Below are 12,902 nucleotides of genomic sequence, written 5' to 3'. Positions count from 1 at the left end.
CTGTGAGGGGCAATTTTTGTGGGGAAATTTGATAATTAAAAGGATTAGAATCCGTTGTGATTGATATTTTATGCAAAGATACGCTACTTTCTGTGTCTGACCTCTTTTCCCCCCGTCGTCTGTGAGGTACAATTTGAAGCATAATCGTGCCATTTTCTAGACTTGAACAATTTCTGTATGGTAAATTTGTTAATAGAAATAATCGAAATTCATTCGATCTATTTTTATCAGCAGGATACGCCACTGACTACAACTGGACATTATCGAGACAATACCCCCCCCCCCCCAACCTATCATCTGTAAGGTATAATTTCAAGTATAATCTCGACTAGAACAATTTCTATAGAGAAAATTTTTATGTTGGAAATTTTTTTTTATTGAAATCTATTGATTAATATTTTACCGGCAGGATACGCCACTGTCTACAGTTGTACATTGGTGAGACCACACCCCATTGTCCTTGGGGTACAATGTCTAGCATGATCCCGACATGAACAGTCTCAATAGGGAAAATTTGATGTTGGAAATGATTAAAATTTACTACCGGCAGGATAACGCCACTGTCTGTTACTGGACATTTGCAAGACGTGTCTCTGAGGGGAAAACATTGATATTATAAATTATTAAAAATCTGTTTGTTGATGTTTTTTAATCGTAATATCATGTACATTTCGATGCATACACACACACAAATCACGCATTACAAAACTCTCGCGGGACATTCATTCACAGAAATACGGGACACCAGCCCAATAAAATACATATTTAAAACATAAGGAACGCAAGTCTTCACAGGATATACATATTATGCAGTGGGTATACACATTGATATTTATTTATATATACCTAATCTATATTCTTCTGAAATTATTCGTCGCAGTCCCGTTTTTGGTACTGGCCGCAGGTCTGCAAGTGGTCACGAGGTCTATCTGAAGGAAAATACAGGAAAATTCTGGTGTCGTCACAATTTCGAATCGAGCATGTCTCCCGGGGTCTCCATGATGATTCGCCTGGAATCGATAGCTTTAGCTAGTTTCCGTCTGGGACCCAGGGGCAGCCCGAGCATCTTCAGGTCCTCCTCGTTCAATAGAAGTAAGGATTCTAGGTCGATTTTTTCTTTGACGAGTACAGTGACGTACTCCATGAGGCCGTGGGCCGCCAGAAACACCACCAGGGGCGATTCTTCGACACCTTCTTCCTCTTCGTCAAAGTGTCCCTCGTCGTCTTCCCAGGGAGGCACGTGGTTCCTTTGGGCAAGGCTCCCTGCGCTGCCGATACTGTCCTCTACGGATCCGTTCTGGGGATCGGAATCCTTCTCGCTGGCCACTGTGGATCCGTCCAGGTCCTGAGCCGCGTCGTCATCGTCGTCGTCGTCATCATCGTTCTCGTCTGTGGACGTCGACGGTAACGACATCAATGTCCCAGACATGGAATTGCGGAATGCCACGCTACCAAACCCTGGACGTTCGAATATACTGGAGGGCTCGGCTTGGACGATTTCGTCTCCGAATCCGGAATCAGTCGTATGCATGAAATCCGGTTCGCTGATGGCCCTTGATAATTCGCTTTTGTTGTCGAAGACGTCCTTCAGATGGCGTCTGTGATTCGACTGTTGGCCGGATGCGGTGCTCTGCGTGTCAAACTTCGGGACGTATAGGACTTCGGAATCCCTCAACAGACCAGACAGTGAACGGACGGATCGCTTACCGTTCGCTTCATTCTCGCGGACCTTGAAGTCCGCGGCGGTGACGAAGACGGTCTGCTTCTTCTGTTGAACCCTCTTGGAAACGGCTCCCAAACCTTTCTTGGTGGTGCCAGCGCCGTTGCTGATAATGTCCGAGTATTTGGGAGAAGCGTACGCGATCCGCGAATCTCGTTTCAGACTGGCTATGGTGAGGCTGGCGGACTTGTTGTTGACACCGTTGAGTTGCATTTCGGTGCCGTAGATCCTCTTCCTCTGCTTTTCGATCTCTTTCTCTTCCTTTTCGGCTTTCTTCGTGGCTTTCCTCTGGAGCTTCTGGTAGGTTTTGATTCGCTTCTCGGCCTCGATGATAGCTTTCTCCTTGAGCTTCTGGACGAGTTTCTTGTTGAGGGCGCTCTGCCTGGCGACGACGTCGTCGAGGTATCGGAGGATCTCTTCCCGGTGGTTCATAGCGGCCACGTTTGAAGCCGTGTGGAAGTCGTTGTCCAGGGCCCACAACGACACTCCGAAATTGACCAGGAATGATACGCAGTTCATGTGGCCGTTCGCTGCTGCCCAGTGCAGGGCCGTGTTTCCGTAGTGGTCGCAACGGTCCGGATTTCCCCTATTTGAGAAAGTAAGAACTGATTAGAATTGTGATAAACAACATTTTAAGATTAATTAAAGAATAGAACTTGAAAAAATGTAAAGTATCGAAGATAAACCAAAAATATTGTCCGTAGACAAAGCATGGCGCCTCCTATGATGAAGGAGGCTCACAGGTATCCAGCCAGAAATGAATATGGGTCACAGCTAAAGATTTATGCTTACGAGGTAGGCTCCAAGGTGTGAGGGCCCTGAGTTCTTGTTATCTTCGTACCATTCACACAAGGAAATTTTCAGACATTCAGGGTCTTCAAGTCTACGTCAGGCCATGAACCAATCTTTTAAGCTCTATACCGGAGTCTTCTAAATTTACTCGTCTCATCGCACCACCCCCCCCCCCCACATTTTAAGACTTGAATCCAGTGTGATGTGTCGTGGGGGGAGGGGGTATTATTGTCTCTTACTACTGCTGCTCATAAAATACGGGACACACCTATTCCTCCATATTACAGGAATCTTGAGGGAGATGATCGCCCCCTCCCCACACCGGATAAACGCCAGCCACCTTCATACGGAAAAAAAGCTTTCTCATTGCTATATATATATGTGCAAACTCATAGGATTTCATGCTCTTTATACGTAGCTCCTCCCCCCCCCCCCACCACCGGTCTGATCCATGAAACAGCTCTCCCCCCCCCCCCCCCCATAAAACTGTCCGTTTCCCCAGTTTTTTCAACGAAACTTGATTTAATTCTTAATCTTTACTAGAAGCGGAAGATGAAGGTAATTTTTGCTGAATTTGTAAATTGTTACAATTAATGTATGTGACATAAATATTCATCCCACACATATTTGCCATGTTCATTTTATACCCCCCATGTCGTGAAATACATTTTAAATAACTGCAGATTTGTTAAAGTAATGTATTTATTTCTCACCAAGGATTGTTAAAAAGCAATAGCATTATCCGACCATTTCGCCGGTAAATGACAGCATTTTAGCAAGAATTGGGCATATCGTAGAGCAGTGTTTTTTCAAAGTGGGCAATATCGGCCCTCCTGGGGGCGATGGAATGGTCCAGGGGAAGATAGAAGTTACGGGTATAACAAATGATTCTGTGGGTTGCTTTGGGGGAGGGGGAATGACGAGATAAAAAAAATTCTGAAGAAGGGGGCGTGGAACAAAAAGTTTGGAAAACTAATGTCGTAGAGCATCTAAAACAAGAGGATGTTCAACTTTTAAGTAGAGTGTGGGCCACTTCATTGATTAGAAAATGTGTCGCGGACCACTTAAGTGATCTGGGAATGTGCGGTGGGACACTTGGGTAATCTGAAAGTGTGCTGCTGGCCACTTGAGTGATTCGTAAATATGTCGCTTGGTTCATTTCTACAGAATTAGGTTTTAAATCGTTGGTCACGTCAGATGACCACGAGGGCCACGGAGATGAGCACATATGGTCTAAAATATCAAGTAATTATATAATTCCAATTTCTTCTTTGTTACTTTTTTAAATCAAATATAGTCAACTTTATGCGCACCATTTGATTGTATAAGTGATTATTTTTCCCCCACCCCTCAAAAATTGTCTTAAAAACTGAACATCGGTTATAACGTCAAAATTTCGAGGAATCTTCAATTTCGTTATAACCAAATCTGACTGTACTTCACGTCATCAGGAACGCCACACGAGTCAAATAAGAATTCCCCGACCCTAAAAAAAAACCGTTAATAAAGCATAATTTTCCACTTTCAAAACCAAAATAATTACCGAGCATAATAAGATTCCTTCACAACAATTCCGACACCATTGTCATCAGCAATCATAATTGAACCAGATCGGATAACTCTGAGAATAATAATGATAACAATAACAACGGGTTGAAGGGGAAAAAAAAAACAACATGGCCGCTCCTCGTTATCTCATCAAAAATGCACTCGTTAAGCATTACTTAAGGTAACGAGAACATTTTAATCATCGAGTGACCCTTCCAGAACAAGTGGTCCTTAAGACACATGCAAGGTGGGTCAAGATCGTAAGTCGGAAAAGAAAGAAATCCGCTAACGGCTCGGTGGGTCCTTTGGACTACGAAATAGAGATGATGATAAGCAAAGCAATTTGGCGATTTGTTTCAAGATAAGAGTTTAACCAGTTTTTTCTGTGGAATCCCGTTTATACGACTTTCAGGGGTGGCCGGTTCACAACATCGTATAAATGTCGCATTCTCAAAACTTCGTTATAAAAATGGCCTACACCCTCTTCCAATAAACATACAAAATACTATAAAATTCAACGCTTTTAATTGTATCTCCAATTTTGTTACTTTATAAAACATCAATTCAATCGTACTTGAGAGTGGGGAAGGAGAATTGAATTTTGAAATTTCAAATCGCTTACAGCAGGATTACGGTATAAAAGACTTTTATAAAACTTGAAAAATCAACCAATAAGCTTATTGGTTACATTCGGTCGAATGTAATCGATTAGCTAATTGGTTGTATTTTTCAAGTTTTATAAAAGCACTTTTACAAAACGTTTATAGTGTAATCCCGGCCTTATTGGCAGACCCGTATCTTTTAAATCAGTGTTTTCTATAGTGGGCAATATCGCCCCCTGGGATCTATGGAAAGGTCCAGGGAGCGATGAGAGAGAAAAAATTCTGAAGGGTTGATGGAACAAAAATTTTGGGAAGCTATGCTTTAAATCAAGGGTGCTCAACCTTTAGGAGAATGCGGGCCACTTCACTGATTTGAAACGTGTCGTGGGCCAGTCAAGGGATTTGTAAATGTGCCGCATATCACTTATGTGATCTGGAAATGTGTATCAGGCAGCTTGAGTGATGTGGAACTGTGTCGCGGGTTATTCAAGTGATTTGTAAATATACCGCGATTCATTTAAGTGATCTGTAAACAGTGGTGTCGGGGCCGGGGGTGTTCGAACACCCATGATAATTTGTAGCGCAGTCCCGTGCAACACCAGAATTTAATCAAAAATGGCACAGAACCCTGGTGCACAGAGATTGCGTGCATTTGATTGGGGGTTCGAATCGGAGTGAAAACTCGAATAACCAAGATTCAACGCGCCGAATAAATGAACTATTTTAACATTAAAACATGCATATAAACCGATTGCGACCGAAGCCAAACGTCGTATAAATGTTAAAGTCGTATAACTGAGCGACGTGTAAATGAGGTTTCGCTGTATTTTTTTTTTCTCTCATCCGTCCAGTCCATTCTTGTACGTCCATTTGCCCGGAATTAACGATTACCTGAGGGATGGACCGAAACTGGTTCCGTGAGAATCTTTTTCTTTCTTCTCCCATCGGATCTTTTTTCTTTCCTTTTTCAATGGACTTGACTTTCGATCACTCTCACTTATAGTTACTACTAAGACGAGTTTCCTTCTGAGGTCAATTTTTTTGTTGTTCGGGACCTTGCGAGTTCAAAGTACTTTGATACCAAAAAAAAAAAAAAGAGGCCGTCCATTCCTCATTATAATCATTGAGTTCCCGTTTTACTGCTAGAGAGAGATGATCTATAACTGTGTCTGTGTCGAATTGCATGCAATAAGAGAAAGACCAGTTATAATGCGATCGAGGCACCGGTTTATTATGTCCATTTAATCGGATTGAGCAGTAAATAAAGTATGCAGCCATAGAGCTATATAGCATTTTTTTTTACAAAACAAAGCTATTTAGTATTTTTTTAACAGAGCTGATAGTTTTAGCTATAACTAGAACCTAGATTATATGCACTAAAAATGCTGAAATTGCACTAAAAATGCTGAAATTGCACTAAAAATGCTGAAAAACATTGCACTAAAAAAAAAAATTGCACTAAACATTGCATTGAAAAACAAATGCACTAAAAACATTCAAATATACACTAAAAAACATTCAAATATACACTAGAAAACGTTCAAATATACACTAAGGCCGGTCATCTACTGGAAGCTACCACGAGCGAAATTTTGCATAAAAATATGCAAAAAAATGCGTAAAATAAAAATATGCAAAAAAAATGCATAAAATAAAAATATGCAAAAAATGCATGAAATAAAAATATGCTTTAAAACTTACTTCAATATGCCCTTATGGGCACGTATAAAGTATATTGAAAAATATAGGTGAAATGAAAAGAAAAATGCATTTAAAAATGCTGAGGTTCCCTAAAAATGAGAAATATGCACAAGAAATGAAAAAAATACCCACATTAAAAGCACCGAAGTGTGGCCTAAACTGTGGCCCCAGGAGTAATAATTAAGGAGCATCAGGAGTTCAATAAAAAGATTATGATGTTATAAATGGCGGAGAAAAATTTTGAATTTGACTCCTATTCAAATATTAATTTTTCTTGATGTAAATTTTAAAATTTATTCAATTTTTTTCAAGGGAAATGTTTATAAATTTCCATCAAAATATATCTAGAATTTTCTTTTGACAATGGGTTGCTGCCAAGAATTTTCTATCGCAAAATGGTTTAAATTTTCCATTTAAAAATAATTAGGAATAATTCAAAACGTTTGTCAAAAAACAATTTGGAATTTTTATTAAAGAATAATTCAAAATAATTGAGAACTTTTTTTATCAACAATTATTCAGAATTTCTATCAAAGACATTAGTTTAGAATTTCAATCAAAGACATTATTTTAGAATTTCAATCAAAGACATTATTTTAGAATTTCAATCAAAGACATTAGTTTAGAATTTCTATCAAAGACAATGATTCAGAACTTCTTCAAAGACAATGATTCAGAACTTCTTCAAAGACAATGTTCAGAACTTCTTCAAAGACAGTGATTCAGAACTTCTTCAAAGACAGTGATTCAGAACTTCTTCAAAGACAGTGATTCAGAACTTCTTCAAAGACAATGATTCAGAACTTCTTCAAAGACACTAATTCAGAATTTCTACCGACAATTCAGAATTTCTATCAATAATTCAGAATTATTAAGAATTTGTGTCAAACAATAATTCATAATAATTGAGAACTTCTATCAAACAATTATTCAGAATTTCTATGAAAGGCATTAATTCAGAATTTCTATGAAAGACATTAATTCAGAATTTCTATGAAAGACATTAATTCAGAATTTCTATATCAAAGACACTAATTCAAAATTTCTATCAAAGACACTAATTCAAAATTTCTATCAAAGACACTAATTCAAAATTTCTATCAAAGGCACCGATTCAGAACTTCTTCAAAGACACTAATTAAGAATTCAACAATTCAGAATTATTAAGAATTTATGTCAAAGAATAATTCAGAATTATTGAGAATTTATATCAAAAGATGAATCAGAAATCTATCAAATAATTATTCGAAGTTTCTATCAAAAAAGAATTGTTATCAAAAAGAATATTTTTAGTTAATTATTCGAATTTATTTTAATTATTCGAAGTTTTTATTGCAAAATTATTCATAATTTTTATTTAAAAATGATTCAGAATGTCTATCATAGAACTATTTGAAATTTCTATTCAAAAAAAAATTTCTTCTTTCAAAAAAATTGCCAAAATATTAAAAAAACTAATTTAAAATACATTTCGAAAACTTGTTTTAATAAAAAAATTATTTACGAAAGTTATTTGATTATTTGAAATTTATTCATTCAAAAAGGGTTGATTTTGATCAAAGAAAAATCTCATGAGAGATTTTAGTTCAATATATTATTTAAAAATTAATAATTTATAAAAAAAATAAGGAGTAATTATTATTTATAAAGTAAAAGTTATTAAGTAATTAAAGTAATAATCATTTTTAAATAATAATAATACATAAATTCGTAAAAAATTTTGCATTACAAACTGGTTGAAATAGTGAAAGTAGGCTATTATTGGAAAGTTCCAATCATTCAGAAAAGTTTTATAAGTTGTTCAAAATTCTTACAAAAAGTATTCAAACAAATTACAAAAATACATCGATAATAATGCATCATGATTATTTTGTGTCAGCAATCACGAATATTAAATGGAACCGAATCAAAATGTGTTATATATATACATCAACTGTTTAAATTTTTCAAAAAAATTTTTGAAAAAAATTTAAATTACCGAAAAAATGACTTTATAAAAAGATATATACAATCATTTAAAACATTCCAACTGAAAATATTGTTCGAATTTTACGTAATTATAGTATGGCATATAGAATGTGTGCCCTCCCCCCCCCCCCCCAACCCCATAAACTCAAATGAATCTCAAAAAATCAGAAAAAATATAAAAATTCAACGTACCGGTTGCGGTTTGTACCTACAGACTTGAGAGTTGGATTTTTTTTACCCAACACAAGGAAAAATTAGTTGATAATTTTGCCGATAGGTGACTCTGTTTAGTGTCATGTTGATGGAAAACATCTAGATCAGCCAAAGCTGCATTAACAGAAGAGAGAACTTTCAAGCGGCTTTGAGATCAGCGATTCTCAAATACCTTCCCGTTGAGGACTCCCCGTACCCAGAAATACCGGGGTCTATCATGGGCTCTCAACTTTTAGTCCTGGTACCATGACCTCACATCCTGGAGAAGGGCCCCCTACTCTTGGGTATTTTGCGGGTCCCTATGGTTATGCTTGTCACGGGCCCTTCTATGGTTAATTTATAGCGTGAAAAAGCAAAAAAAATGATGAGAGTTGTCCCGGGACCCAGGGCTAGAGCTCTGTCAGCTCCGTCCTTGTGGAGGCTCATGCCTGGACCACACCCCCCCCCCCCCGGGAAATGTTGGTGCCTGCGATGAAGCTCCATTGATAGCAGCAGAAGCTACAGCCATCTAACAGCGAGAATGTGCTCGAATTATAGAGGACATTCTGCCCACAATACTAGTAAATGTGGTGTAGGGGTAGCAATGCTATCTAATGAACTGCGAAAGAAACAATTCACCGAAAGGCAAATTTACCACTGAGAAAATTCACCGCTAGGGCAATTCAACGACAAACCATTCATCGACAAAGTGAGTGATTGAGTCTCTCACACGGTAACTCGTGCAATCGCTCACTCATTCGGACATTCGTACTAGCACTCCCCATACAGTGACTCACTCTGCCACTTACCCCTTTACTTGGTCACTCACACTGTCACTGACTTGCTCACTCACACCATCATTCAGACAGCCACTCATTCAATCACTTAGTTGTTCATACGGTCACTCACTCGGTTAATCATACAGTCACGCACACTCTCACTCGGTCGATCACTCACATGCGGTTACTCTTTCACTCGATCGCTCATAAAGTTACTCGCTCGGTAAAACTGCTCGATCGCTCATAAATGTACTGCTCACTCAGTCACACTCATAAAGTTACTCAGTCAGTCATCAAGTTACTCATTTACTCGGTCACTCAAGAACATATTCGATAGCTATTCACCAACTCATTCGGTTAATTACACATTCACACATTCGCTCACTTGCTCAATACCACTCGCTCACACATTCACTCACTTGTTCAATACCACTCGCTCACACATTCAATCACTCGCTCACACATTCACTCACTTGCTGAATCGCACGCTCACACATTCACTCACTTGCTGAATCGCACGCTCACACATTCACTCACTTGCTCAATATCACTCGCTCGCGCGTTCACTCACTTGCTCAATCACTCGCTCATACATTCACTCACTTGCTCAATTACATGCTCGCACATTCACTCACTTGCTCAATCACTCGCTCATACATTCACTCACTTGCTCAATCACACGCTCACCTATTCACTCACTTGCTCAATCACACGCTCACCTATTCACTCACTTGCTCAATCACACGCTTACCTATTCACTCACTTTCTCGCCCACATGTTCATTCACTCACTGGTGAAAAACTTGGTGGAGTTTCCCAGCATTGATTTTTCAGTCAGTAAATTTTCCCATATGTGTGGCATTGAATTGCTGTCGGTGAATTTTCCATAAATCGAAAAAATTCAATTCCGAATCTTACATGTCCTAAGGGCGCAAACTGCATCCTGTTACAACAGTTATTTCAGATTTTTACGATTTTCAAAATCCGTCCAAATTTATGAGACAGCCTGTATATTTGGCACGTCCAAATCAATTTAAACACACATTCCACTATTATACGATTTCTCTACGTATTTTGAAATCGACGATCTCACTCAAATAACGTGTCAACGGAACAAAACGGCATCGAATTGCAAATGCCCTTTTTTTTTCTATGAAAAGCGAAAACCCCCTCAAAAAAACAAACAGTGACACAGAAATCAAGCGATGGGTTATGATCACCACTATTGTGTCTGTCACCTTTACGAAATCACTAGTGATGACGATGTCGGTGCTCGTCTTCCGTGAGACAACACCGTAATTTTTTATATATACATTTTTTTCCCCCCGACATTCGCTGCCAGTGTTTTTGTTTTATTATTATTATTTCCAATTTTCCTGATTATTCAACCGACCACCAAAAATAATAATAATAATAATAATAATAACCGTTTTGTTTTTGTGACCGCGTTGCCATTCGGTGTCGAAAGAGCCTTGGCACGATTTCCATTACCTTGATGGGAGATTCTCGCACGTGATGATGATGATGATGATGATGACACGGAAAAATTGGAAATTCTTCGGATTTTTCTCTTGAATATTACAATATGTTTTGATCAAACTGAAATCCATAGCTTCTACGAGAAGGAGGTTGACAGGGCCTCAGCCTGGAATTTTTTTGTAGGCCTATACCCTGTATTTTAGAATTATCAATGTTGGGACACTAAAAGTCATCGCCAGGGATCATTCAACGATTTGGGAACCCCTGGCAGTGTGCGTCAACTCTTCATAATATTGATAGGCCTACTATTCGGTAGTTATGCAAAATAGACCATGGAGATAGACCTGAGTTGTACTTGGTTTGAAAGAAAGAAAGCCTCATTAGGAAAGGCTAATGATAAATTCAAAATTTTTCCAGGATTTATATCAGAAAGTATTTCAGAATTTTTCAGAAATTATGGCAAAGAATAATTTAGATTTTTCTTTCAAAAAATCATTCAGTTCTATAGAAAAATAATTTTGATTTCTATCAAAGTGAATTCAAGAATTAACAAGAATTTCTATCAAAGTGAATTCAAGAATTAACAAGAATTTCTATCAAAGTGAATTCAAGAATTAACAAGAATTTCTATCAAAGTGAATTCAAGAATTAACAAGAATTTCTATCAAAGTGAATTCAAGAATTAACAAGAATTTCTATCAAAGTGAATTCAAGAATTAACAAGAATTTCTATCAAAGTGAATTCAAGAATTAACAAGAATTTCTATCAAAGTGAATTCAAGAATTAACAAGAATTTCTATCAAAGTGAATTCAAGAATTAACAAGAATTTCTATCAAAGTGAATTCAAGAATTAACAAGAATTTCTATCAAAGTGAATTCAAGAATTAACAAGAATTTCTATCAAAGTGAATTCAAGAATTAACAAGAATTTCTATCAAAGTGAATTCAAGAATTAACAAGAATTTCTATCAAAGTGAATTCAAGAATTAACAAGAATTTCTATCAAAGTGAATTCAAGAATTAACAAGAATTTCTATCAAAGTGAATTCAAGAATTAACAAGAATTTCTATCAAAGTGAATTCAAGAATTAACAAGAATTTCTATCAAAGTGAATTCAAGAATTAACAAGTATTTCTATCAAAGTGAATTCAAGAATTAACAAGAATTTCTATCAAAGTGAATTCAAGAATTAACAAGAATTTCTATCAAAGTGAATTCAAGAATTAACAAGAATTTCTATCAAAGTGAATTCAAGAATTAACAAGAATTTCTATCAAAGTGAATTCAAGAATTAACAAGAATTTCTATCAAAGTGAATTCAAGAATTAACAAGAATTTCTATCAAAGTGAATTCAAGAATTAACAAGAATTTCTATCAAAGAATAATTCAGAATTTCTATCAGAGCGAATCACCAAGAATTTTCCATCGAAGAATAAATTAAATTCTTTATCAAAGTCAAACCAGGAATTTCTATCAGAGAATAATTCCGAATATCGTCGAAAATGAAGTTAATAAAAGCAAAAATATTATGTAAAAATCCAACGAAAAATCATTTAAAAATAATCTTAAATTTCTATGAAAAAAATAATTTAAAGATAGTCTAAAATTCTATCGAAAAATAATTGGAAACTGTTAAAAATTATTCAAAATTTGTCAAAAATTATTTAAAACTGTCAAAAATTATTTAAAAACTGTCAAAAATTATTTAAAAATAATCTAAAATTTCTATCAAAGAATATGCCCTCAACTTTCATTTATTATGGAAATATTTTCCATTAATTATGAATTTCCCCATGAATTGCAAAATAATTTTCTCCAAAAATTCAGAAATTTATTTCAATAATTACGGTATCATTTCTTATTAATTCTGAAATTATTTCTTATTAATTCTGAAATTATTTCTTATTAATCTTGGAGAAATTATTTCTCATTGAATCTGAAACTATTTCTTCATAAATCTGAAATTATTTCTCTTTAAATCTGAAATTATTTCTCTTTAAATCTGAAATTATTTCTCTTTAAATCTGAAATTATTTCTCTAGAATCTGAATTTTTTTTCCAAAAGTAATTTTTAAATTAGTTGTTTTTCACCAATTCTGTAATACTTTGCTTCTCGTC

General features: G+C 36.3%; 1 protein-coding gene across 1 annotated transcript in view; it reads right to left on the bottom strand.

Annotated features, from left to right (window-relative positions):
- Positions 1-630: 630 nt before the first annotated feature.
- The window catches only part of LOC149077128 (pre-mRNA splicing regulator USH1G-like), a 50,539-nt gene continuing 38,267 nt past the window's right edge, over positions 631-12,902 (bottom strand). Inside the window, exon 2 of the mRNA XM_089244861.1 lies at positions 631-2,306. Coding sequence (XP_089100987.1) covers positions 962-2,306 — 1,345 coding nt within the window. The 3' untranslated portion in view covers positions 631-961. The remainder of the gene's footprint in view (positions 2,307-12,902) is intronic.

The sequence above is a fragment of the Pholcus phalangioides genome, unplaced genomic scaffold, assembly GCF_987345545.1.
Source record: "Pholcus phalangioides strain wild (caught in Gottingen) unplaced genomic scaffold, Ppha-v1.0 ptg000015l_1, whole genome shotgun sequence".
Classification (NCBI taxonomy): domain Eukaryota; kingdom Metazoa; phylum Arthropoda; class Arachnida; order Araneae; family Pholcidae; genus Pholcus; species Pholcus phalangioides.
This window is presented reverse-complemented; position numbering and strand designations above follow the sequence as displayed.